The sequence below is a fragment of the Manacus candei genome, unplaced genomic scaffold (genome assembly GCF_025592945.1).
Source record: "Manacus candei isolate 608988 ecotype Guabito, Panama unplaced genomic scaffold, ASM2559294v1 h1tg000076l, whole genome shotgun sequence".
Taxonomy (NCBI): Eukaryota; Metazoa; Chordata; class Aves; order Passeriformes; family Pipridae; genus Manacus; species Manacus candei.
Genome location: NW_026138124.1, coordinates 6,231,160 through 6,258,162, shown reverse-complemented (window position 1 = coordinate 6,258,162; position 27,003 = coordinate 6,231,160). Strand labels below are relative to the sequence as shown.

The 27,003-nt window shown below is 50.8% G+C and overlaps 4 protein-coding genes and 2 non-coding genes across 7 annotated transcripts; 2 read left to right on the top strand and 4 right to left on the bottom strand.

The window, feature by feature from the left end:
* The first annotated feature begins 2,282 nt into the window (after nucleotides 1-2,282).
* CHCHD2 (coiled-coil-helix-coiled-coil-helix domain containing 2) lies at nucleotides 2,283-4,617 on the top strand. The gene is made up of 4 exons (XM_051809273.1): nucleotides 2,283-2,448; nucleotides 2,988-3,234; nucleotides 3,855-4,008; nucleotides 4,510-4,617. Exons 1-4 carry the CDS (start codon nucleotides 2,399-2,401, stop codon nucleotides 4,518-4,520), a joined length of 462 nt encoding a protein of 153 aa, XP_051665233.1. The 5' UTR covers nucleotides 2,283-2,398; the 3' UTR covers nucleotides 4,521-4,617.
* Nucleotides 4,618-6,371: 1,754 nt separating this feature from the next.
* On the top strand, nucleotides 6,372-13,445 carry PHKG1 (phosphorylase kinase catalytic subunit gamma 1). Of its 2 annotated transcripts, none has more exons than XM_051809197.1 (10): nucleotides 6,372-6,522; nucleotides 8,501-8,634; nucleotides 8,933-9,108; nucleotides 9,417-9,471; nucleotides 10,080-10,145; nucleotides 10,344-10,507; nucleotides 11,079-11,169; nucleotides 11,995-12,148; nucleotides 12,229-12,354; nucleotides 13,134-13,445. In XM_051809197.1, the coding sequence occupies exons 2-10, from the start codon at nucleotides 8,552-8,554 to the stop codon at nucleotides 13,383-13,385; spliced, it is 1,167 nt and encodes a 388-aa protein (XP_051665157.1). In that variant the 5' UTR covers nucleotides 6,372-6,522; nucleotides 8,501-8,551; the 3' UTR covers nucleotides 13,386-13,445. The 2 variants fall into 2 exon arrangements, with proteins under 2 accessions (XP_051665157.1, XP_051665159.1); XM_051809199.1 differs by having other exon boundaries at nucleotides 6,385-6,522; nucleotides 8,518-8,634.
* A 794-nt stretch (nucleotides 13,446-14,239) lies between these two features.
* Nucleotides 14,240-18,805, bottom strand: SUMF2 (sulfatase modifying factor 2). Its single transcript, XM_051809200.1, has 9 exons — nucleotides 18,717-18,805; nucleotides 18,290-18,446; nucleotides 16,949-17,063; nucleotides 16,395-16,439; nucleotides 16,031-16,181; nucleotides 15,634-15,689; nucleotides 15,140-15,224; nucleotides 14,819-14,984; nucleotides 14,240-14,466 (listed from the first exon to the last, which is right to left on the bottom strand). Exons 1-9 carry the CDS (start codon nucleotides 18,781-18,783, stop codon nucleotides 14,361-14,363), a joined length of 948 nt encoding a protein of 315 aa, XP_051665160.1. The 5' UTR covers nucleotides 18,784-18,805; the 3' UTR covers nucleotides 14,240-14,360.
* A 720-nt stretch (nucleotides 18,806-19,525) lies between these two features.
* On the bottom strand, nucleotides 19,526-26,342 carry CCT6A (chaperonin containing TCP1 subunit 6A). The gene is made up of 14 exons (XM_051809196.1): nucleotides 26,169-26,342; nucleotides 25,830-25,893; nucleotides 24,714-24,848; nucleotides 23,936-24,109; nucleotides 23,737-23,840; nucleotides 22,966-23,076; nucleotides 22,308-22,467; nucleotides 21,997-22,079; nucleotides 21,493-21,589; nucleotides 21,060-21,207; nucleotides 20,650-20,783; nucleotides 20,436-20,538; nucleotides 20,053-20,125; nucleotides 19,526-19,880 (listed from the first exon to the last, which is right to left on the bottom strand). Exons 1-14 carry the CDS (start codon nucleotides 26,300-26,302, stop codon nucleotides 19,808-19,810), a joined length of 1,593 nt encoding a protein of 530 aa, XP_051665156.1. The 5' UTR covers nucleotides 26,303-26,342; the 3' UTR covers nucleotides 19,526-19,807.
* Nucleotides 23,214-23,347, bottom strand: LOC127481154 (small nucleolar RNA SNORA15). The gene has a single exon (XR_007908115.1). It is a non-coding gene; the product is annotated as a small nucleolar RNA SNORA15 (small nucleolar RNA).
* Nucleotides 24,235-24,366, bottom strand: LOC127481155 (small nucleolar RNA SNORA22). The gene has a single exon (XR_007908116.1). It is a non-coding gene; the product is annotated as a small nucleolar RNA SNORA22 (small nucleolar RNA).
* Nucleotides 26,343-27,003: the final 661 nt, after the last annotated feature.

The window sequence follows — 27,003 nt, the reverse complement described above, 5'->3', positions numbered from 1 at the left end:
AGTCGACACGGCTGATATGACCCTCGGGGATAATGTGTCGCTTCACTATAACGTGGGTCTCAGGCAGGTTCTCCAGTGAAGCTCCAGGTGTTTTCCATGGTTTTGGACAGAATGAGCCCGCAGACACAGAGAGCCCATCTGGTGTGCAAAGGGATCTCCCTGGGGGCCTGTTAACATTCCCAAGGATTTTTTGGGATGTGTAATTTGGACAAGCACTATAAAAAGCACATTAAAAGTTTGTTTATCCTAGCACGCACCATAGCCTGGTGCTCCGCCTGGCTCCAGAACAGCTGCTGATGGATTCTCCCAAGCCTCGCTTGGCCTTGGAAGAACAAATACGCTTTGCACTTGAGCAATGGGATTTCACAGCCTGTTTCCCAGGTCTGGGACCAGATTCCATCACTCCTCACAGCCAGAACTGTGAATCCACAGCACTGGTCACAATCAGACCAACACAACCCAAGGCAATCAAGGCTGGATCTTCTTTCTTTCACATGCCTCTGGTTTCTATCAAAAGCAGCATCAATACCTGGCTGTAGCTGAAGAACCAGCCAATGTCTCTGGTCTACTCACACAAAAGCCACGGCAGCTGAAAATAAACAATCTTTGCTCACTGTAAACACCACCAAAACCACTGGTACCGCTGTGTTTGGGAATGGCCACCAGCTACTCCTTCTCCCGCCCTTCCCCAATCCCTTACAGCCCGTTATTGTGGGCATTAGGAGATGCGGGAGTGAGTCAGTACAAAAGGAAGCTCTGGAGTTTTCCCAAGGAAGGCAGGAGGACAAAGCACAAAGGCAGCATTCATCCCATCCTGCCTTCATTGTTCCGCAGAACAAAACCAATTCAAAGAGGGACTCGCTGCAAAATGACTTCAAGCACCAAGAATCCCTCTGCCAGCAAAAAAAAGGGAGTTGAAAACCATTAATTAAGAAGAGTTGAGAAAACCACTCATTAAGAAATGAGTTGTTTGAACACTGGAAAAAGTATAAACAAAATTATAAATCTCCCGCTCTCTGTGCCACGATTTGCTGTCCATGGGAACAAGGGGAGAGGGACAACGGGAAAGGATCGGAGATGACGTACACAGGAGAACATGAAATGTTATTTATATTTATCTCCTAATAATTTTGACATTAACAACTGCTTTTCTTAACTGTGCTTCTGGATTACCACTATATAAACTCACAATTTAATGCTTCCTTCATCAGACAAGAGTTACATCCCCTGACATACAAGATGTGTATGTCACACACATACAAATGACTAATCTTATACAGCTCCCTCCTTTACAACTGAAGAAACTGTGAACAAGCAATTTTTTGTCATGAATTATCACCGCTGATGACTGTGGCGCTGTCATGACGTGTCCCTTATAATTGCTGCTGTCTATAAAAATAATTAATACAGTAATGAATAAATTGATTAAAAAATACATTTCTCCAAGTAGACAGTGACTCTAAAGCAGGGAGAGTCAGCAGATGACCTTGTGCATGGAGCTGAGGGGGCAGCTCATATATCTCATATATGTATATCATACATGTACCATATATATATAAATTAAAAAATATATAAATTATATATAACAATTATTTATATATATATAAAATATATATAAATATATAAAAATATTTCTATATATAAAATATATATATTTAGATACGTATATACATATATACATTTAGATACATATATACACATATAGATATCTTTTATGTATATGCATATACACATATATACATACACATATATATCTATATGCATATTTATATAAACATATGCATATATATACATGTATACATACATATTTTTATATATACATATTTGTGTATATACATGTATGTATACCTATAATTAATGAGATCTCCTCAGTCTTCTCTGGGCTAAAATACACCACTTTCAATTCTACCGAAGGGCTGAATTCTGAAGGGCTTTTGGGGGGGTTCCTTCTCCACAGAGAACGATTCCCTGAGGGCTGGAACACGTTTAACCGTAGCTTAGGTATTTATTGCGACTGTGGGTCCCGCCGGCGCGGGTTTAAACCGCAGTCCATGTGTTCATTTTGAACCGAGCGTCCCGCAGGCGCGGGTTTATCGCCGTTTATGTGTTTATTTTGCCCTGAGGGTCCCGCAGGCGCGGTTTTATCGCCCTTTACGTGTTTATTTTCACCGCAGACCACGCCGCCATCACGGCCTCTCGCGGCGCTTCCCGCGCGTCCCCTCAGGCGGGCGGAGGGGGCGTGGCCTCCGCAAGGCCCCGCCCACCGCCACCCGCGCGCACGCGGAAGTGACGCACACGCGGTGACCTTCAGAGGAGGCGGGCGGGTGTCGGGACAGGCCGCGCTTTCTCTTTCTTCCTAGTTCCCTCAGCTCCGGCTCCTGCTCTGCTCCCCGCCGCCATGCCCAGGGGCAGCCGCAGCCGCACGTCCCGGGTGCCGCCCCCCGCCAGGTGAGGGCCACCCGGGCCGCTTCCTCCTCTCCGTCCCCTCTCCTTCCTGAGGGCCCCGCGCAGGCCGCAGCGGCCGCAGTGCAATGGCGGACAGGCCGCTGCGGCCCGGCGGGTTGGAGCTGCGGTGGCTCTGGGGGAGCGGGACTGGGTGCTTGTTGAGGGGGGTGGAAGTGGGTCTGCTCGGCCACAAGGCCTGGCCATCCCCCGTCTGGACTTTAAGGCCTTATTAACCCTTAAGGGTTAATCAACCCCATTTGGGTCATACCTCATTTTTTTTGCGCAAGATTTTGCAGTCCTTTGTGGAGTGGGGGGACGGCGAGGCTTTAAAACAGCCAGAAAGAAGCCTGCAAATATGACCCTGTCTTGCATAAGTCGCTCACCAGAACACTGAGTTCCTGCCCTCGGGGTGTAACTCTGTGACTCTGCCGGAGGGACAGTGACCTCCTGGCCCTGCAGCCACGTGGGTCTGCCCGGAGCGGTTTGGAGTGATAATGATGGTGATGATGATATGAGGTTTCTCTCTCTCTCTCTCATCGCAGCCGGGCCCCGCCGATGAGAGCCGCGTCCCCAGCGCCGGCTCCTCGGGCCCAGGTCCCGTCCGCGGCTCCGCCTTCTGCCGTGGCGGCTCCGGCGCCGAGGCAGCCGGGGCTGATGGCCCAGATGGCCTCGACCGCCGCCGGGGTCGCCGTGGGCTCGGCCGTGGGACACACCATCGGCCACGCCATCACCGGAGGGTTCAGTGGAGGGAGTGGCCACGAGGCTGCTCGGCCCGATATCACTTACCAGGTGAGGGAAAGCACAGCGGGACACTACTAGTGCCTTGACAGATCAGCCTACGGGCTGAGGTAGTTGCTGGTGACGTAAAACACCTCACAAATCACAGCTAGGGTATATAATTATAATCTCTCTGTATATAGACTATATATATAATCATATATAGTCTGTAGTTAAATTGAATCTCCAAGATAACCACCACACTCACCACGAGTATCTTAAAAGTAGCTCAGAAGGATGCACAAGTGATGTATGCTTGTGGCAGGGTGTTGTTTTCTACTGTAGTGTTCCCCTTATTCAGGCAGGACTTCCATGTTCCAGGTCTGATGATGGTAAGATCTATTGCAAGACCTTTTTGTGCTGCTCAGACATTTTTTTGCCCAGATGCCATTCAGAGTTACCTGAGCATATCCAAAATCACCCAAATGTTTCTCACTTAAAAAACTACTCTGAATGTGTCATGCCCCTGCTGGAAACTTACTTTGTACTTCAGCCCATTATATTTTTTCCCATTTAAAAAGCAACATTTTCACTAAAACACAGGGAAGAAACCTCAGCCAGCAGCACGGGGGTGGTTTGGCTTTGAGCTGGGGCTCTTGGAAGGGCCCTTACAGGGTTGTGTGCTGTTTCAGGAGCCCCAGGCAGCTCAGGCTGCCCAGCAGCAGCAGCAGGCTGGTCCTTGCCAGTACGAGATCAAACAATTCCTGGAGTGTGCACAGAACCAGACTGACCTCAAGCTGTGTGAGGGCTTCAGCGAGGTGCTGAAGCAGTGCAGGTTTGCTAATGGTAAGTAGGCAGTGCTGACAGTAAACTACTAAATGGGCTAATCAGCAGAATTATTGTGGGAATGATGTCCTGGGGTTTTGATCTGTCTGGTGAGGAATGGGGAGTGATGGCAGGTGCACCAAAGTCAGGTAAAGCAGCTGCTGTTCTCTTGGGCTTCCTGCTTTGGTCCTGTACATGTAGCTGGAGGTGATGGGGTGGAGAGGGGGTGAATTCCTGAAGTTTTGTGCTGGTGCATGGATTGAAGCTGACGGGAAAGTGGCAGCAGCACACTTGGAGAATCAGCAGGGCACTGTGAGCCTGTAGGAAGGACAACAGCCAAACCATCCTGACCTGGGAGGGTGGGGATGCTGCACACCAGGGTGCTCTGCTGGTGTCTGCAGTTCATCATGTCCCAGCAAATGGATGAGGGGAAGCAAATCCTAGCAAATCTGCTTTATGACAAGGAAAACCAGTTGCCATTCAGGGATCCAAAACTTACTGACATAACTCCTTACCTTGCAGGTTTGGCCTAAGCCTGCAGGACAAGGCTGCTGAAGACCATCTTTCAAGAACTGACCTATGAATGAAAAAAAAAAAAAAGCTTCAATAATAAAGTTTAAAGCTGTCTGATATCTTGTTAGTTCATATATTCACACTCATCCTGCCATAGCTGCCTCTGTGATACAACTTAACAAACAGCCGCAGATTAATTTAGCACAAAATGGAAGAAGGAACAATAAAAGCAGAATGAGCTAATGTGGGTTCACTGGTTTGCTACTTGTATTGGATATATGTGATATGGTGTATGAATAAACTTCTCTCTCCAGAAGTACCATCTGTGCTTGTTGAGTTTGAGTGTTGGAGTTGAACTGGAAGGGTGACGAGGTGAGAACTGATTTTGGCAGCTGTGCTGCCAGCAAGGGTGCCCAGAGGGCTGGAGCTGCAGGAGTTTAGGAATGCTGGTAGCTCAGTGGTTACCTCTGCCTACCAGGTATCTCCTCCTTGAGCATTTGCACCCCACAGACAATTTCTGCTGATGGAAATGGGTAGTGACAGGGAAGGCTGTGGCTGACTCTACACTGTTCTGCACAGTGGATGTCAGTCCTCCAGCAACCTCCTGTATACCTTAAAAACAAGCTCTGTGTTCAGATTCAAGGGATTCTGAGCATCACACTCCAGTTCCCAGTAACACAGAAGCTGTAGGTGTTTCCTTCATCCTGTGACAGGAGCTGAGGGCTGAAAGATTAGAGGATGGTCCTGTGGCCTTTCCCTCCTGCCTGGCTCGGGCAGGTGGCAAAGCCAGTGCTGCTGTGTGAACCAAGAATAACAATCATCACTATTTTAAGAGTATTTACTGGTGCAAAATGCAAACCCTCCTCTTTCCATCGGAGGGAGCAACCAGCTCATGCCTTGCTCAAATCCTTGGAGCTTGCAGAGTAAACACCTTGCTGCACTTCTCTGGTAAACCCTGGATAGAGTGTACTCCTACATGGGAGTGTGGTGGGCAATAACCCTGCTCTGAAAAGTGCAATTTCTGATAAAAATACCTTTTATGGCATGGCCTGTTTTTCCTGAACCACTTTTATGCTGCTGGATATTCTGCCTGTTCCTAAAGCCCTTCGCTTCTCATCTGCAGTTCCTGGAAGTGAAAGGATTAAATCAGTGTTCAAAATCATAGACTACTGAGTTGGAAGGAACCCATCAGAATCATCAAGTCCAACTCCTGGGGGAAGGGTCACCTCACACAAGAGGAATGAGGGCTGGTGACACGAGTAGCTTTGCCTCTGCTGATGAAGCTCCCAGCTCACTTCCGAGGTGCAACAGAAATAAAACCAGTTTGGGCCAAGCTGTGAGAGGAAATGGCCTTAAGATGAGACGGGAAATTCAGATTAGATACTATAAAAACTTTTTTCATTGTTGGGGTGGTCAGGTCACCTTGGACCAGGTTACCCAGGGAGGTGGTGGAGTCGCCATACCTGGAGGTGTTCGAGAGGAGCTGCGTGATGTGGTTTAGGGGTTACTGGGTGCACGGCTGGACGGGATGACTTCAAAGCTCCTTTCCCACCCTGATAATTCCACGACTCCACGCTCCCACCCCCGCCCGCCCTTTCCATCCCCGCAGCGCTGCCCCCGGGCGGGCCTGGCGACGCACCGGGGGAATCCCGGATGCCGCAGCCGCCTGCACGGCAACACCCCGGCGGGAGGAGCGAGCGGCGCGGGGGCCCCGCGGGGCTCAGCCGCCCAAGGGTTAATTAAACCCGGGCGGCGCGGCGGGGAAGTCCCGCAGCTCCGGGGCGGCCCCCGGGCCCCCCCCTCGCCCCTTGCCCGGCCATGCCCGCCCGGCGCCCGCCGCTGCCAACTCGCGCTGCGCTTTATCCGCGGCCGGGCGGCGGCGGGCGGCCCTGAGCGCTCGGATCCCGGCCCTGAGCGCTCGGATCCCGGCCCTGAGCGCTCGGATCCCGGCCCCGAGCGCCCGGCTCCCGGCGGCGGCTCCCGGCGCCAGGCCTGGGCCCAGCCCGGGCCGCCCTCAGCGAGGTGAGGCCCCGCCGGGGCGGGGGGGACCGGCCGCGTTCGGGGCGGGCGGAAAAGGGGCTTCTGGTGGTGGTGGTGGTGGGGTGTGTGCGTGTGCGTGTGTGTGGGTGTCTCTGCCCCGCAAAGCTCCTGTTTTTTCAGCGTTTTTATTTGTCTCCGGGTGCGGCGGCGGGAGGGTCGCGGTTGAAACACCCCCCCGTCTCCCTTGGAGGGGGGTCGGCGGCGCTGCTGGAGCCGGTTTTCGGCCGGGGGCGAGAGGGGGGAGCTCCAGCGCTAAAAACCGGCCTAAAAGCTGAGTTTAGCTTGAGCTTTCCAGGTTTATCCCGGTCGGTATTTGCACGTTATTTGCTATCGATGGAGGCGAACTTTGGACCCCCTCCCCGGTGGCAGCTGCGGGCGGGGGGCGATGCCCGGCGCGTCTCCCCCAGAGAGAAAATTCCCCCCTTTGCCCCTTCCCTGCAGTCCCAGCGTATCCCGTTAGTGCCGTGGACCGGCTGCTTATATAATTCCAGGGTGTTATGCACAAACTCCCGGGCTCTCTCGTCCCGGGAGAAGGCGGCACATGGATCCCACACTTTTCCCGGCAGTGCTCCACGGATGCACCCCCCCAACCTCCAGCCCTTCCCCACAACACCAACCCCTCCGGGATGTGGATTTTTCACTTCAAAAAGAATCAAAGTTGTTGGTTCTCCTCCACCTCAGAGATATTTTATTTTCCCTACTTCCTGATCCCGCCTCTCGTTTATAATTCCAGCTCAGGCTTGCTTTGGCATTGCTTGTAATATTTCCAACGGCTAAAATTTTATAAATGAAGTCGAACTTACGGCTGTTTAGAACAGCCCGTGTTAGACATCACTCCCAGCAGCAACAGCCAGACACCCAAAACACCCCATCGGTCTTTACAACCAGGTCAGGACAGATACACACTGATAATGAGATTTAAATGTACTTAGAAATGCCAGTGCCCTGGAGAGGGGGGGTGAGGAAAAGCCTGCAGTACTGGGGATCTCCTGCCTGCCTCTCTCCCCTGCCCAGCAACAAACTGCCACCCCAAAGTGACAGTTTTGCTGCCCAAGCTTGTAAGAGCTGCTTTCCATCCTAATTGCTTGGACTCCGTGTATGGGCACAGAAAGAAGCTGAAAACATCCAGTTCCCAGAGCTTAAAGGGAAAAGCCAGTAAAAATTAAGGCTCAGGAGTACTGATGATATCCCACGCCCCTTCCAAAATACTGTCAAACCACTCCTCCTCCAGCAAAAAACCCCAGCCCCGAAATAGGAAAAAGAAATGAGATAAGAGCCTTACAGGAGTTTTGGAGCCTGCTGGCAGCTGCACACAAGTGGCTGAGGAAGCTTGTTCAGCTGCTGTCCTCATGCTGGCTTGGCCCTGACTGACCCCACAGCACTCAGTTCCCCACCTGCACACTGACCCACTGAGCCCCTCTTGCTGCTTCGCTGGCTCTCACCACCTGTTTTCCTTCCTTAGTCCTTTTCCCCTCCCTTTAAACACTATTTTTTCCTCCTTGTTCTCAGGCAAAGATAATTTTGTCGTCTTAAAAATAATAAGGAAAAAAAAAGGAAAGAAAAAAAAGCGCTTGGCAAGGGACTTTGGGTGGTGTTGGCATTGGGTGATGATCCTGAAGGTTGCTACTTGCCCTGGGAGCTGGGTGTGGGGAAGGGATCAGGTTTTGAGGTGCTGCAGTGCTCCCCAAAGCCTTGCCCCAGCCAGGCTGGTTCTGCCCCTTGGGACAGCCAGGCTATGGGGGAATCCAGTGGGATTTCTCCTGTTCTCAGTGGGATCTCCACAAGGTCCCAAGGGCAAAGCTTGGCTTTTCCAACCAGAAAAATAATCCTGTTGGTCTTTGGTCCAGGATTGTCCTCCTCCTCCTCCTCCTTCCTCCTCAGTATTTTCTCCTCCAGAAGGCATCAAGGGTCCCAGCCCCGGGGGCAGCCAGTGCCTGTCCTCACTCTTTTCTCCTTGCAGTCCCTTTGTGCCTGCAGACGAGCCCAGAGTGCTGCCAGATAGGAGCCAGAGATGACCAAGGAAGAAGAACTACCAGACTGGAACTCATCCAAGGAGTTTTATGAAAAATATGAGCCGAAGGAGGTTTTGGGCAGGTAAAGCCTGTTCTTGGCAAACAGCTTGTTTTGGTTTCACGCATTCCAGTACCCGAGAGGAACAGTGTTCCCTGCGAATCTGATACAAACAGGGCCCACAGCAGCATGGGGCTAAAAATAGCATGGAACAGCACTTTCCATCAGCTCAGAAACCTCCTGTCCCACCGAGACAGGGCGACAGAGCGAGACCCGCTCGTGCATGAAATACCGAGCGGCCCAGGTGCCGATGGCACGGCCGTGGGGTCGGGTTGGGTGGGCAGGAGCGGAACCCCCATCCTGTCTGTGTTGTCCCTGGCAGGGGGGTGAGCAGCGTCGTCCGTCGGTGCATCCACAAAACCACCAGGCAGGAATATGCCGTGAAGATCATCGACATCACGGCGGGAAACATCTCCCCCAAGGAGGTGCAGGAGCTGCGGGAAGCCACCACCAAGGAGATCGACATCCTCCGCAAGGTCTCAGGCCACCCCAACGTCAGTAAGTCAGGGCAAGGGGGTTTTCTGCCCTGTTTAATCCTCCAGTGTGTCCCCCAGGAAGGGTTTCAGGGATGAAATCCCTGGAAGGTCAGAGCTCTGATGGTCGTAACATGACACAGGGCACCTGCTCAGAGCGTTGTTTGTTCTGCCTCGACACACACCAGCAGTGCCCATGCTGTCTCCCAGCCAAAACACTAGTGCAGATCAACTCTTCATTAATTCTATTAGCAATTAAATCAGCAATTTTAGCCTGTTAACAGACAGGAACATGCTCTACACTGTGCTCACAGCCCCCCTGTTTTATTGCAGTCCAGCTGAAGGACAGCTATGAATCCAGCACCTTCTTCTTCTTGGTGTTTGACCTGTAAGTACCAGCTTGCCCAGCATCCCAGGCCCATTCCCTCTCTGCAGATTGGCCCCAGATTTTTATGGCCCAGACAGGGTAAAGTTGGGACACAACCAGCTCTTGCTTAAGGTAGAATCGAGCCAGCTCATTGCAGCTTTGCTGCCAGCACTGTTTCCCCTCTGTCAGCAGCTCAGGTTTCCCTGTAACATTTGGTGGGAGCTGTCATGCACCCCTGTGGGTTATTTATATGCTCAGTGGGACCAGGGTGTCTGTGATGCCACAGCTCTCGATGCCAGGGCAGTGGGATGGATGTCAGTGGAGGGGGATGGCACTGCGAGAGCCCGTCCCTGTCCCATCTTTCATGGTTGGACTTGATGATCTTAGAGGTCTTTTCCAACCTTAACAATACTGTGATTCTGTCCAAAACCTGCCCTCTCTAGACACAGCCTTTTCTCCTGCCACCCATTGTTTTACAGAAATATATAAAGGCATTTTTACCTCTTCTTACTAACAAGTCAGCTGCTTATTTTGTGCAATGGGTGCCCTGGATTGTTAAGGGGCAGCAACCCCTGGTTTGCCATTACAGCTCAGCCACTGCCTGACTCTATTTCCCCCACCTCGTGCAGGATGAAGAGAGGGGAGCTCTTCGACTACCTCACCGAGAAAGTCACCTTGAGTGAGAAAGAAACCAGGTAAGGCCAGAGGCAGATGGCTGAAAATCATGTTGCAAAAGCACAGTGTGGTCTTGAGGGACAACCTTGCAGCCAGCACGGCACCCATGGACAAAACAGCACCCCAGGCTGTGCTCCTGTGCTGTGTCCCTCTCCCCATCCCCATCCCTGGGAGCCTGGTGCATTTGGGATAGGACATGTGTTGCCATCCATCCCCAGGAAGATCATGCGAGCGCTGCTGGAAGTGATCCAGTACCTCCATTCCATCAACATTGTCCACCGGGACCTGAAGCCGGAGAACATCCTCCTGGATGATGACATGAACATTAAGCTGACAGATTTTGGCTTCTCCTGCCAGCTGAACGAGAATGAGAAGCTCAAAGGTAGGAGGATGGCAAGGTGAGGGTGATGCTAGAATGTTGTTGCAGTGCCCATGGGAGTCAGCGGAGTTTTTCCAGCCCCACTATCTCCTTGAGCCAGTTTCTCTGCCATGGGTGCAAACTGGTGCTGGTCTTGGGGTGCTCTCCTGCTCACACATGAGTTCTGCCTGCCCTTGGCCTCCACACCACTCCTTGTCATGAAAAAGTTGCTGCCCCTTAGGAAAACCATCCTATTCTTTCCATGTCTTTTTTCCTCCATCAATGAGTTGATCCTCATTACCCATCCATGTACTGCCCAACATTTTTTCCCCCAACTCATACCTGCAAAGAGCCACCAATCCAACAACAGGCAATCCCTCCCAGCAGCATCCCCATCCCTCTGTTCACTTGCTTTTTAGCCACTATAACTGACCAAGAAAAGCCACCTCTGAGTTGCAGTTACTCCTGGGAGCACCATCCCACAGCAAAGATCCCACCTGGGATCCAGTTCCCCCTCATTGACTGCTCAGGGGTGGGTGGGGGTGGCACAAACCCCCTGGGTGGCTCAGGGGGATGCTCTGCCCTGTCTCCTCAGAGATCTGTGGCACACCTGGATACCTGGCCCCCGAGATCCTGCAGTGCTCCATGGATGACGAGCACCAAGGCTACGGGAAGGAGGTCGACATGTGAGTGAGACGCTGCCCCCACACCTCCCCTTGGGCTGTTCCCAAAACACATGTGGTTTGAGGCACAGCCAGAGTTGTGCCAATAGAAACCCATTAGAGTGTTTGAAAAGAGTTAAATGACAACTCTGGCAGCTGCAAGGGGTTGTCCTGGTGACCAGGGACGTCAGGCACAGAGCAGGGGGAGAAGCAGCCTTTGCCCCATCAGGGAGGAAGCAAAGCAACACTTTCTGTTCATAAAAGTCAACTCAGCTGAGCTCCAAGACACATCACACACCTTGTTTAAACATACATGAACCCGAGGCAGCCCCTGGGAGAGCAGCCAGCTCAGGACAGCCTGTCAGAGCCCCACAGGAACTTTGCCACCATCTCTGCTGGCTTCAGGCTCAGGTCCTCAGTGGTCAGAGCCGTAACCAAGCACTCAAAACACACCAGGGCGTTTCAGTCCCTTTCCAGTTTAAATATCACTGTTAACTGCCATGGCAGGACACTTTGCTGAACATCTCAGAGCACCACTGCATCCCACCCTCCCACATCCTCTCCTTCCCCTAAAAAACCCAAGAAAGGCAAATACCTCCATCTCTCAACTTCGTCCTGCAGCATCCAGGGTGCAGCTCCACATCAGCTCAGCTCAAACCCCTCCCCAGCAGCAGGGCAGCCCCTGCTCCTCATCACCCCTCAGTTAACAAGCCTCAGCAGCAGCTCATCCGCCCTCATTGACACCACCCAGGGCAGTTTCCTCCTGGTTTTCCAGGGAGGCAAAGGCAAGTGTAGCCACCGCTGAGGTGGCACGTGGGGGGCTGGAGGCTCAGTTTGGGCTGCCTGCAGGTGGAGCACCGGGGTGATCATGTACACCTTGCTGGCCGGCTCCCCTCCCTTCTGGCACCGCAAGCAGATGCTGATGCTGCGGATGATCATGAACGGGGACTACCAGTTCAGCTCCCCGGAGTGGGACGACCGCTCCGACACCGTCAAGGACCTGGTAGGTGCTTGGGATAGGAAAAATCAGAGTGGAGGGGGGTGTTGCAGACACCTGGGATACATCCGGGTGTCCCCCTGCAGATCTCCCGGTTCCTGGTGGTGGACCCCCGGCAGCGGTACACGGCTGGACAGGCGCTGGCACACCCCTTCTTCCAGCAGTACGACACGGAGGAGGTCCGGCACTTCAGCCCCTTCCGGAAATTCAAGGTGAGGAGGAGCTTGGGAGCTGCAGGAGCCAGCAGGAGGAGGGGTTTCCCAGCTGAGCCGAGAGAAACTGGGAGTTCAGCAAGGCTGATGGAGCTGGGCTTTGGGAGGATGCGGCAGCCTGAGTGAGGATTGCTATCCAAGCACTTCAGTGTACTGGTACTTCCTAAGGGCTTTATCACAGGATGGGGGTTAAATAAGAGAAGGGAAAAACTTGCCTCTCCTTCCAAAAAAAACATGGGGTTGTTAAGTCTGGAGAAGAGAAGGCTCCAGGGAGACCTCAGAGCCCCTTCCAGTGCCTAAAGGGGCTCCAAGAGAGCTGGAGAGGGACTTTGGACAAGGGCCTGGAGTGACAGGACAAGGGGGAATAGCTTCACACTGACAGAGAGCAGGGTTAGATTAGATATAAGGAAGAAATTCTTCTCTGTGAGGGTGGGGAGGCCCTGGCACAGGTTGCCCAGAGAAGTTGCGGATGCTGCAGCCCTGGAAGTGTTCAAGACCAGGGCTTGGAGCAACCTGGTCTAGTGGAAGGTGTCCCTGCCCACTGCAGGGGGCTGGGACAAGATGAGCTTTAAGGTCCCTTCCAACCCAAACCATTCTATGATTCCCTGGCACAAATCCATGCCCTCTGCCAGCCCCTCATGGGCTAAACACCCGTGCCAGGAGCCGGGCTCTCTCCCAGCTCCTCCCCACGGATAAGCGGCCGCGTGGGACACGGTGGGGCCGACCTGGCCATGTTGTGGGAATGACCAGGGATTCCAGCCTGTCCCCCTGTGCTGCAGGTGATCTGCCTGACCGTCCTGGCCTCAGTCCGAATTTACTACCAGTACCGGCTGGTGAAGGCGGTCACCAGGGAGCTGGTGGTGCGCGACCCCTACGCCCTGAAGCCCGTCCGGAAGCTCATCGACGCCTGTGCCTTCAGGACCTACCGGCACTGGGTGAAGAAGGGGGAGGCCCAGAACAGGGCTGCCCTCTTCGAGAACACCTGCAAGGCCATCCTGCTGACCCTGGCAGCCGAGGAAGAGCTGTTCTGATCACCCTGTGGAAGCCTGTGATTTGGCTCTCGATAGGCGAGTAAAATCTCTGGAAACAAAGTGGGGATTTCTTTTTTTCTTTCCTTCTCTTTCACTGGCCTCGGGTCAGGTGCAAATGCAGACCCAGCTGCAATTTGCCCCTGGGGTTTGTACCACTGTAAGAATGGGTTTGGAGAAGCCACCTTTTAATAGAGGCATAACCAGCTGCAGCTCCCTACAGGGGAGGCTCAGCCCTTGGCAAAGCCCAGCACCAGAGCATGACCCTTTTGGGACAGTCAGAGGTGCAGGACTGATGAGCAGTGCCCTGAGTGGTATCCCTGCCCACCCATGTGCTTGGGGCTCCTCGTCCCATCAGGTTTGGTGCAGAGCTGGTGCACAGACAGTTTGTAGCCTTTGTGCTGGTTGTAACACCTGGGAGAGGTGGGTCGCTGGTTTGTGACACCTGTGCACTTAGAAACCAGCAAACACATTATTTTGTCACTGCTCAAAGGTCAATAAAGGTGCCTCTTTTTATTTCTGGGAAGGCTCAGCAGGTGGTTGAAGCTGGGACTTCCCGAGGGGATGGAGACTGATAGATGAAGGAATCCCCATTCCAGGGATGTGCCCCCATCACTTCCCCCCCAGCTGCCTCTCATGGCAGCCCCACACACACCACAGGGGGGCTGTGGGTGTGGGGCTGGAGGTCAGAGAAGCTCTTGCCTGGTCCCACACACATGCACCCCTCTGCTTATTTAAAAAGGACACCAAAAGGAGAGCTGGAATATCCACCACACCAAATGGATACTAAAGACAAACCCCCCTGCCTGCTGTTCCCGGTCGCTGCTCCCGCCCAGACATCCCAGTGCCCAAAGGAGTTATAGCTGAAAGTATTTATTTTTAATTTTTTAAAACCATCAGGGTTTAATGGAATTGACAGCTGGGGGTTACTGATCATCTCCACAGGAGAAAATGCCTCAGGTCTTCCCAAGTGACCCCTCAGAGCTCGGGTTTGGTCTGGCTTTTCCAGGCTGTGACAGGCGGGATGTCGGCAGCGCAGCGGAAGCTGAGGTTGTCAGAGGCCGAGTCTGGTGTGTTCCCCATTCTCAACAGTGAAAAAGAAACCCCAAATTAACCCTTCCTAGTTAACACTTAGATCATTTAATGTGGCCTGCTGTAACAGACTAGAAACATCTTCCATTTCCCTTGAATAACTTCAAGAAAAGCATTTAATTCTAAATACCCGATGGAAAACACTCATGGTTTGAGAAGCAGTTTGAGCTGGATTTATAGCAGGAAAGTTTTAGCAGTATTTGTAGTGTGTTCTCCCAACTGCTTCTCAAAAAAAAACCTGAGTAGGAACAAATAATTATCTTTCAAAACAAACCTCCATTCCAAATAAAACCAGGCCAGAGGAAATCCCTGCAAGGCAGCACCTGGGCCTTGCCCAGACCTACCTGGTGGTAACACGAGCTCTGTGGTTGGCAGACCCATCTGCAGTGTCGATCCACGAGGCCCCTCTCAGGACCTGCATGTGCTGAGCCCCCTGCCTGGATGGCCTTCCCGGAGCCAGGAACTCCGACGCCGTCCACTCCCAGGTGTTCCCCAGCAGGTCGTAGAGCCCTGAGACAGGGATGGTTTTATGTCAGGATTACAAGAGCACATTTGTGAGGGCTGCAAAAGCACTTCGGGGTGTGAGGGGGGGCACAACATTCAAACCATTTTATAACAAGTGTTAATTTAGGAAGCAGATCCCCCAGAGCAGGAGGAGGATGTACCGTAGCTGTTCTGAGGGGGGAACGCTGTCACCGGTGAGGCGCCGTGATAACCGTCCTCAGCCGTGTCCACCCGCGGGAAATCGCCCTGGGGGAACAGACATCACTCCCAGCAAAGAACCACCACAGAAACAACACAAAATCTTGCTTTTCACGGTGCTGTGTCGCACTTAAATTAGGCAAATAACGTTCTGTTGCGAATTTATGCACCATTTCTGGCCAAAGGAGATCAACCACCTAAGGTTCTCCCAAGACAACCCCCCTTGTTCAAACAAATTTATGTATGAATTTTAAGAAGCACTGAAATCCTGGTTTCCCAGGGAAGCTGGGGTGACCCTGCTCTCTCTAAAGGTATTTTGGACAACCCACCAGGAGCTGAGTTTCAGTACTCTGCAGTTAAGTCCCCAGTGCTCCCCAGCACCAGCACCAGCAGTGGTCGAGTTCACCACCACCCTCAGGAGAGCTCAGCGCAGATGGGATGATTTTTAGGATCTCACCTGCCACAGATTTGTACGGTTTGGCTGGAACTTGTTTCCCCAGGGATACAGCCTTTCTGCCAAGGAGGAAAAGACACCTGTTACTCCTGTGTCACTCCAGTTTTTAACCAGGCTTTTATGATTGGTTTTATAATTATATGAACAGGGCTTGTGGGTCTAATCCCTACAGACACTGCCAAGGAAGCGAGGAGAGATGGGAATCAGCAACATCTTAATTATTTACTTATTGTTATTATTATTAGACTCCCAGGCCAAACGAAGTGGTTTACCTCCTCCCCATCCTTTTTCTCCCCCCAGTTAACCTGTGAAAACACCCCAGGATGGAGGTTTGGATCTGATGGAACTAACACTACTCAATGCCTTGGTTTGGAAAAAGGTCAGAGCTTGTGGTACATACGCTCCAGTCCTCCCCTGGCAGCAAATTCCCACTCCTCCTCTGTCGGGAGCCTCTTCCCTTTCCAGGCACAGAAAGCCTGTGCATCGTTCCAGCTCACGTGCAGCACCGGGTAATCCAGCCTGTCCTTTATGCTGGAGCCAGGGCCTGAGGGCTGGGAAGAATTGCAGCAAGCAGATTTGAAATGACTGTACCAAATTTTCAATTAGAAAGGGACTGGGGGGGTGGAGGAGGTGAAGGGATGGAAAATGCAGCAGAGCTGCTATTTTCCCCCCCCCCATTTTCGGTCGATAGGGTTCGGCACACGCTGACACACACATGAGCTCCCGGCACGGAGAGGATTCACCACAGCAGGTTTTTCACTCACCTGTCGCCAAAAAGCCTTTTCGATGGGCAGCCACCACGGGGCCGACTGGGGAAAGAAACACCACCAGATTAAAGGTGAACTGGTGACACCTGAACTGGTGACACCCCCTGACACCGTCCCACAGCAGCGTGTGTTAGTCTGGAAACGGGTCACAGCCGCAGTTTGAGCTGGGTTATCACAGGCACTGGGATGGTGCTTTCCCACAGAGCAGAGGCATCTGATTTTAAGAGTGAAAATAGATCAAGAGGCTCGTGCTGGTTTAGTTTTTCTGTTCAAAGTTTGATTATTGAAGTACTTTGAGACGTGCTTTGCTCTGTCACAGCTCCCCGGAGCAGCTCTGACAGTGCTCATAGAGCATGAGAACAGAGGAGCACCAGGAATCAACCCCAGCTCAGCCTGGGGTTCAAAACCCTCTCAGGTTCAAAAGCAAAACCACCCCAGACTACAGAAAAACCCCTGAGAACAGCCAGGCCCTGCACTGAGAGGCACCTGCTCCTCAGTGGAAAAGCAAACCCATCGTCACTGAAACTCATCCCTGTGGGGTTTAGATTTACCTCCAGTTTTTGGGTGACTTTTTTTTTCAGCTCTTCGGACACGAAATCCTCAAAGACAAAGCTCCAGCCAAACGCTTCTGCTTCTGTTTTGTATTTCTTTTCTCTAACAAACTCCCTGGCATAAATACAACATGCTCAGGCTTCTGGGTAAGAAATCTTCAAGTGCTGCACCACCAAATACAGCAATGTGTGCATGCAGCAAGTTCAGAGCAAGGTAAAAGGTACATGCCCCACAGTCACCCCCCTGCTCCAGAGAGTCCTGGCTCCTCCCCAGCACAGTTCCATATGGATTGATATAGATTCAACAGAAAAACCATATAGGTCTAACAGATAAATCCATTCAATATGCATCTGTTCACAGATCTGATCGTTTTTATGTTACCTGTGCAGGTAAACTCACCCTGAACTCAGGTCTTCCATAACATGTAACAATTGCAGAGATTCTAAATCCCTTAAAAGCCAATAAAACCTGCAGCTGCTGTTGTAAATGCCCCCAAAATGCAAAAAAATGTCACATACTACTGAATAATCTCACTCTGCTTCTACACCATTTGTCTCCCCGTTGCCTAAGTTGCAATAATTGCCATTACTGGGCAGTTTCTGGTGCAAGGAAGTGTTTTTAACCAACAAGGGCTCAGCCAGGCAAGCAAAGGCATTTCCCCCTGTGCATTTATTAGTGCTCTGTACAAGGGCTTTGATAAAATTCATGGAGTGGTCTTGGTGTTTACAAATGGGAACCTGAAACCTGAAATAGAACGGCCCTATTAGTAAAAAAGAGGCACATACACAAAAAATACATGTGTCTGGAAGATGAGAAGTAGAGAAGCAGGAGGAAAAAAGGAGGAAGAAGAGAAAAGGAAGAAGAGAAGCAGAAAAAGAAGCAGAGAAGCAGAAAAGGAAGAAAATGAAGAGAAAAGAAGAAAATGAGGAGAAGAAAAGAAAAGGAAGAAGAGGAGAGGAGAAAAGAAGAAAATGAGGAGAAGAAGAAAAAAGGAAGAAGAGGAGAGGAAAAAGAAGAGGATAAAGAGGGGAAGAAGAGGAAAAGGGGGATGAGGATGAGGAAAAGAGAAGGAAGAGGAAAATAGGGGAAGAAGGAGAAAGAAAGAGGAGGAAAGGATAAAAAAAATGAAGGATGTTTGCAAGGTACACCGGTAAGATGCTTTGGCCCGCACTCGTAGGGTTATTTATTACTGACAGACACATTTTTTGGGAGCACCCAAGCGTTGGCTTTCAGACCGCAGGCACCAGCCCCAAACGAGCCGGCAGCCACACCCAGAGCAGCACCCTCCCCTCAGCCACCCGAGGTACCGAGGGCTCGCCCGGCAGAGCCTTCGCTCTCACCTGAAATCCCTGTTGGTGACGGGGTGTTTGTCGACAGCGAACGGCTTCACTGTCACCTCCCGGACGGGCCCCTCCTCGCCCCTCCTCTCCAGGGAGCTGGATCCCATCTGGAACGTCCCTCCGGGCAGCTGCACCATGCCTTCATCCTCTCCGGTTGCTGAAAGGGGAAGAGATTCGGCACGAGAAGTTCAGTTTTCAAACGCAGCTCCTGCGGGAACACCCCTGGATGTTCGTGCTGGAGGGGGGTGCGCTGCAGCAGCGACTGCGAGCGGCGCTTCTACAGGTCTGGGTCTGGAGGGTTCGATTACACGGTTTAGAACATTCCAAGCCCCGTTTTCAGTGTTTGTCGGGCAGGGAGTGGTTCCCCTCGCGGGGGAGGACGGGCAGGGAGCTCGGTGGAGGGCAGGGTTGGGGTCTCGGCTCTCACCGCGCTGAGCCCCGCAGCGCAGCAGGACCAGGAGCAGGAGCAGGAGCGGCCCCGCCATCCCGGCCATCCCGGGGGATCCGACCCGGAGGTGCTGCGGGCTCGGGAAGCGCTTCCGGGCCCTGCCCCACGTGGATGGCCCGTTCTGTAAGAAAAGGGGCATTTCCTTCTCCAGCAACTACAAACACAGAGGTTAAAACGCGTTTCGCCTTCTGGCACCGGGACCACTCGCAAACTCCTCCACCTAGGCATGCAAGGGGGGCTTCTCTTGGTGTTTGAGGGTTTTTTTTTGTGGTGGGTTATTGATTTTTAAGGTTTCTTTTATGGTCATTCAGCAGCCACGTTGAGTGAGGAAGGGGACTCCTGTCTGTTAACACAAAGCAGCATTGGGATTAGGAAAAATCATTTAGGAGGGCAGGGGCCTGTTCCCCTCCCACAATCCCGATCTGAAACTGCAGCTCTGCCTAGACCTGCTCTAGCACCCATCCATAAATACATTAATGTATCAGTATCAGTGTTAAAAATTCACCCCTCTGTTGTGACAAGGGTGACAACCTTGATCAGGTCCTTCCTTCCACTCACTTCAACCCATTCTCCAGTAAGTGAACTCAGTTTGATTCATAAGCAAGTACAAAACTATTAAGTGATTGTCTTAATCCCAGGTCTGGTCCCACCCTATTCCCACAGCAGACCCTTGAGCAGCAGTTTGACAGCACTCCCAAGAGCAGGAATCAGGAATGCAGCCCATCACTGCTGGGAAGGCAGGAAGCAGAATGTTAGGAGGAGGTGAAGTTTGAAAGAACCAACACACATAAAGCACAGAACAGAACAGTTTATTGGGTAAAAATGAAAGCAACTGCAGCCGTACACTTCAGTGAAATCAAAAATAAATAACTCATTTTTAGAGCCAAATCTTTGATTAAGTTGATAATATTTTGAGTGGCCGTGTTTACCAAAGGGGCTGCCCCTTATGGCAGAGTGACTTCCATTGCTGGGAATCCACCAGGGCCAAGGATATGGCCATCAGGGGGATTCCTTGGAGACATTCCATGGGGCACAACTGGAGGTGCCACCGTCCCACCAGCAGATCCAACTCAGCCTTTCAGAGAGGACATCCCAGCTCGCATGATTTCATCCACCAGGAGAATGTTGCTGGCAATCACCGTGCTAGAAACAGTAAATAAATACTGTTAGAACTGCCATGTTGACACAGTTCAAGAAGACTCAGGTTTATTTTTGTGTTTCCAGGCAGCTTCCTCTATCAGGGATATCCCAGTTCCACATTATCATTTAAATGATCAGCCATTGCTGTTTCAAGTGGAAATCCTGTAACCCTTACCATGAATGGAGCAGCTGCTTTTTGACATTGTAATTATCCCAGATTCCAGCTGCTGCAGCCACCATTGGCTCCCCTACAACAGAAGCGAAACAATCTTTAAACACAGTTCACACAACAAAGTGAGACTTTCTGCTGACATCTGGTATCACTCAGTACCTCCAACAGTGTTACCCCGTGTTTTATCTTCACTACAAACCCTTAAATCAGAATGCACTGCAGTACAACACACCCAACTGCAGCAACAGGACACCTGCCAAGGCTTTTGTGTAGCTTTTAATGGAAATGGGTAAAACTTTCTGCATTCAGAACAACTTTGTTCTTCAGAGCTGAGCCAAGACGGGTTCTTTACTAGAGCATCACCCCATTGTTCAGGAAGTCCTTACCAGTGTTCAGATCCACCCCAGTGAGCTGCCCTGACTCCACGTGCTCCGTCTGAACCTTCACTAAGGTCTCCTGGGGATCGTACCCGGAGTTCTGAGCGAGAACCTGGGACAGAACAGACTCATCACTTCATGTTGTTAATTAAAGAGCCCTCCAGCAGAAAAAGCAATGGGTCTGCACGTGCTTTAATGTCAGTTTATTCAGGAACTTCTTTACCTTAGGAATGATGAGCAGAGCATCAGCAAAAGCCTGAACTCCAAGCTGGGCTCTTCCTTTCACGCTGGGTTTATGCTTAACAAGAGCATTAGCTACTGCCACCTCCAGTGCCCCTGCTCCTGGAACCACACACCCTGCAAGGGAAAGCATGATATCAAACCAAAGCCCCATTCAAACAGTTCATTTTCAGTGCACTTTGATCTCTTCCTTCATTCCTAAAAAGACAGCTTGTACCTGAGCAGGTGAGTAATTACACAGTTGTAAACTACTTGTAAATGACAAAGTGGCCGAGCTGTAACACTCGGTTTGGGCTCTGACTGCAGGGGTACCAAGGAGGGTGATACAGAATTCCTAATTCTGCAGTGAGATTCCACTGGAGACCCTTCACATCCCCACCAGAGCAGACTCACCGTCCTCGATGGCGTTCTTCACGGCTCGCAGCCCGTCCCTCACGGCGTCCTTGATCTGGGTCAGCGTGTGCTTGTTGGGGCCCCTGATCAGCAGGGTCACGGAGCGTGGGTTCTCACACTTCTCAATGAAGGTGTATTTCTCTTCACCCTGCGAGAAACAGGGTTGGGTATCCCTGTCAGGCACTTGCTTTATCCATTTGTACACTGAATAAAAAAACTGGATGTGTTCAGGTTCAGTTCTGCACTACCAGCACTTCGAGAAGTGGTGAGAACCAGCAGGACCTTTTTTTCTCTTTTTTTTTTTTCAGTTTTACAGACAACACCAAGAAAATACACTATGACCAGAGCAAATACCCAGGCAGATGTTCACAGGGATGTGAAATACCACCAGCCTTTAATTCCATACCCCAGCACAGCTCTTGGTTGTACTCACCAGTGTGTACTCATAGACAAGCCCTGCATGCCCCAGGCAGTCAGGAGTGAGATCCTCCACAGAGTTCATGGCAGTGCCACCACACGCCAGGGTCAGCCTGGCACAGAACACACACAGCTCAGCACTTGCTTTGTGGTCAGTAAAACCTGAAGTCACTAACATAAGGGCAGTATTTTAGCATGCACAACACACTTCCTAGGCCTGGAACAGTTTGCTTCTGTTCATCAAAGAGCTCTTCACAAAAATAAGTTTGTAGAATTAAGTCTCTTTTACATTTGAAGCATACTGAGAGCTCAAACTCCCCCATCCCTCAGTGTGCTGAACTGACCTTTGTACACACCTACAGTGTGTACAAACCACCCTGAGTTACACCAGGAGGAGCTGGACAGATTGAAGGGGACTTTTTAGTTTGAGTTCTTGACGTTGGATTTAAGCCAGACTTGACTCACTGTCCCAGTTTGGAAGAGGAGGTTATTTTACCCTCTCCTCTCCCCAGGAACTGACCTTTCCATGTTCCTCCTTTTAGCTCTCCGCAAAGCAACGATTCCTTCTTTTGCAAGTGCATCCAAGGAAAATGGGTCGATTCCCTGGAAATGAAGGAAGTGACCATCAGGATAAAGAAAAAGCTAAAAACACCCTCTCTCAGTCTGACACTAACGAGTCATTTCTTCCTCAGGGCTCACAGAGTATTTCAAGTAGGAACTGTACACACAAATTCACAAGTACCAGCCTAAATTCAGCTATTTCTGTACCAAGTGAGTCAAACAGCACATGGTGGCCAAGAAATCAATTTTTAGTTACACCCTTCATCTCACCTTCTGGTTGATCAAAACAAATCCTTTATCTGAATCGCCACAGACTTTCCTTTTCAAGTCTATGATTTTGTTCACTCTGTCTTCAATGAACTTTCGTTCTGCTTTCACCAACTTCTCCCTCTCTTCAGCACTTTTATAGAAGAATCCAGAGCTCACCTCTCTGAAGGAGAAAAAACAAACCACTGAAGTAGTAAGAAAACTATCCTCTCTGCTGTAGAAACAAGCACGAGGGCTGATCTTTTCAGCAACATTCTGAAGATCTCAAATCAAAACAAACAAGACCCCCCTCAACCCAAACTGCTCTTCCTGCTCTTTAGCTCAGAGCTTTTCCACTACAAGAAATAAGGCAGACACTTGAAACTAAGAGAACTCTGAAGTGTTTGCTGTAGAATATCCAATTATGCCCAAGAAAGGAAAGACTTTCAGCCTTTCCTCAATGAAACAACAAAATAAAAACCACTACAAAGCTCAGCCTCTCACAGACATTATTTCATCCACCAGCTTTCCCTTTCCCAAAGGGCTGCAGAAGGGGCATCACCTCTTCCCTTTCACCTTCCACACCTGTGCAGTCCTTTTGGCTGGGATTTAAGCACAAGTTAATGAAGAGTCATTAAGACATGAGCACTTCCTGCTCCTCACCTCGCTGCTGTGCACTTACGTTTTCTCATACTCCAGAGACACGTTGCAGGTAAGAATATAAGCATCTTCCACCCTTTTCCTCATGTCAGGATGGCGAGCACCATGATCCAGAACCAGCCCCCTGATCAGCCTGGAAGATTAAAAAAAACCATTTTGTGTGTCAATGGATGTGTAGGAAGATATGAATTCCATGGAAGTGCAGGCTAGTGAGAGAACTGCCAGAGCAACTGGTCCAACACGAAGTTGTGCTGGGAGTAAACAAGGATTATGTATTCCCCTTCCAAGGGCATGCCCATTCCCATATGAAAAGCACACCAAGCAGAGTGAAAAAGGAATTTGCTCTGGCATGGTGTCTGACTGCATTAGCTACTGAGGAAAGCTAGTGCAGAATTCAGCCATGCCACTGAGGTAAATACAAAGCCTATGGAATATCCATCTAATTACCACAAAGCAGTTTCCATTTATCAAATGCTATTTTTTCATTTAACAGATACAAATCTAAAGAATAACCAAGCCACAGATGCAATTACTAAGGGAAAAAGTCTTTCTGTTGTGTAAAAGCTTAAGCCAGTGTTGATCTTTGCTATTCAAAAATTTTATCAGGGAATGAAGTTCAGTGACTGATGAACTGCTGCTGCCAAAGTATTTATGGCTGAAATCTTTATTTCTGCCTTTCTTTCAGCCCTTTCCTAGTAATTTTTCCAACGGTAGCCCAAGCTCTCCTAAAAAGAAACCAAACCCCCACAGACCACTCAAACCTCAGGGGAGCTCAAGGATACCCCTGACTCACGTTGTGTCAGTCTCTGATTTGTGCTTCATCTCCATGATTTCCACCATGTAGAGGTCAATGGGCTCATCTGGTTTTCTGACTGTCAGAACAGAATCTACGACAGCCTGGAACAGAAGGGGGGTGAAATGGTAACGATCCCAGCACTTTAATATCCCTGGAGCTCTTCACACAAAGAGGCAGAGCAGACCCCTGCACTCACCTCTGTCAGGATGTCAGCAAGCTCAGCATGAACTTTAGTACGGAGGGATGTTCTGGCAACATCTATGAGGGTCTCCCTGTCCATCTCCTTGGTCACTTTGACCTGCTCCAAAACTTCAAGTGCTTTTTCCTTTGCAATCTCAAATCCTTCTGCTACTATTCTAGGGTGCAAACCCTAATGCAAGGGAAGAGAAGTCATTAGACAGCTGAAGACAAAATGGTACTTTTACAGAAATAGAGCCTGTGGTTTCAATATTCCATGTAATGTAAAAGGTAGGGAATATGCATGCTGCAAAGCAAAGGTGTTCTGTCCTTCTGAATACATATAAAAGGAATGCAAATCCTTTCAATGCAGAGGAAAAGTACAGATTATTCTAGCACAGAACTGAAACCAAGGGAACTACAAAGCACACTTGGGTGTTCACTGTGCAATAGGAATGTCTACTCATAACTTAAAATACCCAAAAGACCTGCCCTCGGGGAGGATCTCCTTTTTAACACCAAGAAGTGTTTTAACACAGATAAAACAAAGTAACAGAAGGTATCAGATAAAAACCTTATTAAAAGTTACAGTATCCACAATAAGTGGATTTGATTTTGAACAAGTCTTAAGTCATCCTCTCCAGCTTTTTCCCTTTTTACAACTTCTGTGGTGCACTCTCTTTAAGCAGAAGTATCCATTTATGTTTCACTTGTACTAAACATTAAACAAAACAAGCTGCAGGGTCTCAGTGAAGCTTTTAACTCGCCCACCTACAACAGAAACACTGTGTACACACCTCAGAAATATAGAGATCTGCCTGCTTTAGGAGCTCCCCAATGATCAGGACATTTGAGGTGGTGCCATCTCCGGTGATGTCATCTTGTGCTGTTGCTACTTTTGCTATCAAGGAGGCCGTGGGGTGTTGGATTTGCTAGACAAAAACAAGAAGCTGAGCAGGAAGTCTCACTGCACTGGCACACAAAGCAACAATCTGAGATCAGCTAAAGAAAGTATTTAAAGACTTGGTGATGTTTTAATGGTTTATGTCAATTCAACATGTTTCGACTAATAACATCATTTAACAGCAACAGTTGTAAATTGATGGAATTTACCCTTTGTAACACTATTTCCCCCTTTAGATTATGCATCTATACACAAAATATTGAGTGCTCAGAGCCAAACTAGTCCTCAGCTCACTGTGAGCTTGACAGAGAAAGGATGCACCACCATCACATCCAAGCTGCTGCTGGCACTAAATCCACCACGTTTAGAGCTAATTTAGCAATCTCTGCATCATCAGTGCTGTACACACCCTAATTTGTTTGGTATGTACTTGCTACTAACTTGCTGCTTCTTTGGTTGGTTATTTTACTCCTTATTATGAAACCAAAGAACATTCAATGAGTTTGTCTCTTTGCAGTTCCTCTGCTGAGCAGCACATTTGGTGCTGGAGCCGTGAGCACCGTGCCTGTCTGTCCACAGCCACCACAGGACTTCAGCTCACTTCGGGAAGTCAGTCTTTTGATGTAAGGCACACACACATCACTTGGCATCACCAGAGGCTGATTGAAGGGTATTTTAACAGATTAGAAGCCCACAAACCTACAACAGTATCCACATTTGAAAAGCTCGGTGCTTAGTAACTGTACTACAGTGAGATAAAACCCAACGGGACTATTTATGGTGCCGTTTAGTTTTTTATCATTGTTTTCCTTACAGTACTACCTCTAGCATGAAAGAACTCATTTTAGTTCTTTCCCTTCCTCCCAAGGGGTATTTTGCTCTCAGTGCACAGGGGCGAACACCACAGTGGTGGACGTGGTCCCCCCTCAGCCACAGGTACTCACTGGCACTATCAGCAGGGTCCTGCCCCCCTAAATCCCCTCCCCGGCCAGGCTCATCAGCAGCTCACCATTTCCTGCAGCAGCACGTTGCCATCTTTGGTCAGCTTGATGTCTCCGGAGCCCGACACGAGCCTGCGTGGGGGACCCGCAGGGTGAGCGGCGCCTCGGCCCTGACACACGTGCGCGGCCAGGGCCCGCACGGCTCCCGCCCCACCCATCCATCCATCCACCCATCAATCCATTCATCCACTCATCCACCCATCCACACATCCATCCATCCATCCCTTTGTTCCCCTCCGCACGTCTCGGCCCTCCCGAGCCTCCCGAGCCTCTCCCCTCACGCCTCCCCTCAGCCCGCGCGACCCCCCCACCCCCCAACCCCGTCCGCGGCGGGAGGGCTCCCTCACATCTTCATGGTGCCCTTGGGGCCCAGGTTGGTCCTCAGCACATCCTGCAGCCCTCGGGCCGCGCTGATGTTCACGGCCAGCGCGGCCTGGGCGCGGGCCACCTCTGCCTTGGGATTGAGCGCCTTCACCGCCATGTTCCCCGCTCCGCTCTGCGCCGCGCGGGCGGGGCAGGACGGGCACGGGCAAACCCCGCCCCTTCTAGAAGTCTCCGGGCGCGCTCATTGGTCCTCCGCCGCACCAGGAGCGTTTCTATTGGCTGCGGCACCTGTCGCTCCGCCCGCCGCGGGAGGGCGCGGGGCGGAGTGGGCGCAGGTGCGGCGCTCATTGGCTCGCCGGAGCGCCGGCCGCGTTCCTATTGGCTGTGGGAGCTGTCGCTCCGTCTGGCCCCGCCCCCGCGCCACCGCTGGGGAGACGGGGCCATGAAGGGCGGGCGGTCAGTGTGTCAGGGTGTCTGAAAGGTCTGGGTCATGCGGTTCTTAACCCGCCCTCTCATGTCACAGACACCCACGGCAGCCTTGCAGAGCTGTGGGAATAAATAATTGAACCCAGCGATTTAACATTAGACCGGTGGAATTAATAGTTAAGCGGATCGGATTAATAATCAGAATGGTTAAAATGCGAGGTTGAGGTTGATTAAAACTCGTCTTCTCATAACACAGAAGCTGCTGTGTGGGGCACCAGAGCCTGTACAGGCACCAGCACAACCCCTGTACCCAGGGCATTTCTGGCCTGAACCCCTCACAGGGATTCCAAGGATTGGGATGATCCTTCCCAAGGCCAGACGTTTCCCTGTGGAAGAAAAACAGAAATACTGTCCAGGCAACCTTGATGGGTG

Coding starts and splice junctions, on each gene's coding strand:
- CCT6A (XM_051809196.1), bottom strand. CDS start 26,302: ATGGCGGTGAAGGCGCTCAATCCCAAGGCAGAGGTGGCCCGCGCCCAG. Junction 22,468..22,965: donor TCTCTGGAGTATGAGAAAAC/GTAAGTGCACAG, acceptor TTTCTCCTTCAG/AGAGGTGAGCTCTGGATTCT. Junction 20,784..21,059: donor GAAGAACGCCATCGAGGACG/GTGAGTCTGCTC, acceptor TTTCCCTTGCAG/GGTGTGTGGTTCCAGGAGCA.
- PHKG1 (XM_051809197.1), top strand. CDS start 8,552: ATGACCAAGGAAGAAGAACTACCAGACTGGAACTCATCCAAGGAGTTT. Junction 8,635..8,932: donor CCGAAGGAGGTTTTGGGCAG/GTAAAGCCTGTT, acceptor TGTCCCTGGCAG/GGGGGTGAGCAGCGTCGTCC. Junction 10,508..11,078: donor CGAGAATGAGAAGCTCAAAG/GTAGGAGGATGG, acceptor CTGTCTCCTCAG/AGATCTGTGGCACACCTGGA.
- SUMF2 (XM_051809200.1), bottom strand. CDS start 18,783: ATGGCCGGGATGGCGGGGCCGCTCCTGCTCCTGCTCCTGGTCCTGCTG. Junction 18,447..18,716: donor GCGCTGCGGGGCTCAGCGCG/GTGAGAGCCGAG, acceptor TTCCCCTTTCAG/CAACCGGAGAGGATGAAGGC. Junction 16,182..16,394: donor AAAAGGCTTTTTGGCGACAG/GTGAGTGAAAAA, acceptor AATTCTTCCCAG/CCCTCAGGCCCTGGCTCCAG.
- CHCHD2 (XM_051809273.1), top strand. CDS start 2,399: ATGCCCAGGGGCAGCCGCAGCCGCACGTCCCGGGTGCCGCCCCCCGCC. Junction 2,449..2,987: donor CGGGTGCCGCCCCCCGCCAG/GTGAGGGCCACC, acceptor CTCTCATCGCAG/CCGGGCCCCGCCGATGAGAG. Junction 3,235..3,854: donor GGCCCGATATCACTTACCAG/GTGAGGGAAAGC, acceptor GTGCTGTTTCAG/GAGCCCCAGGCAGCTCAGGC.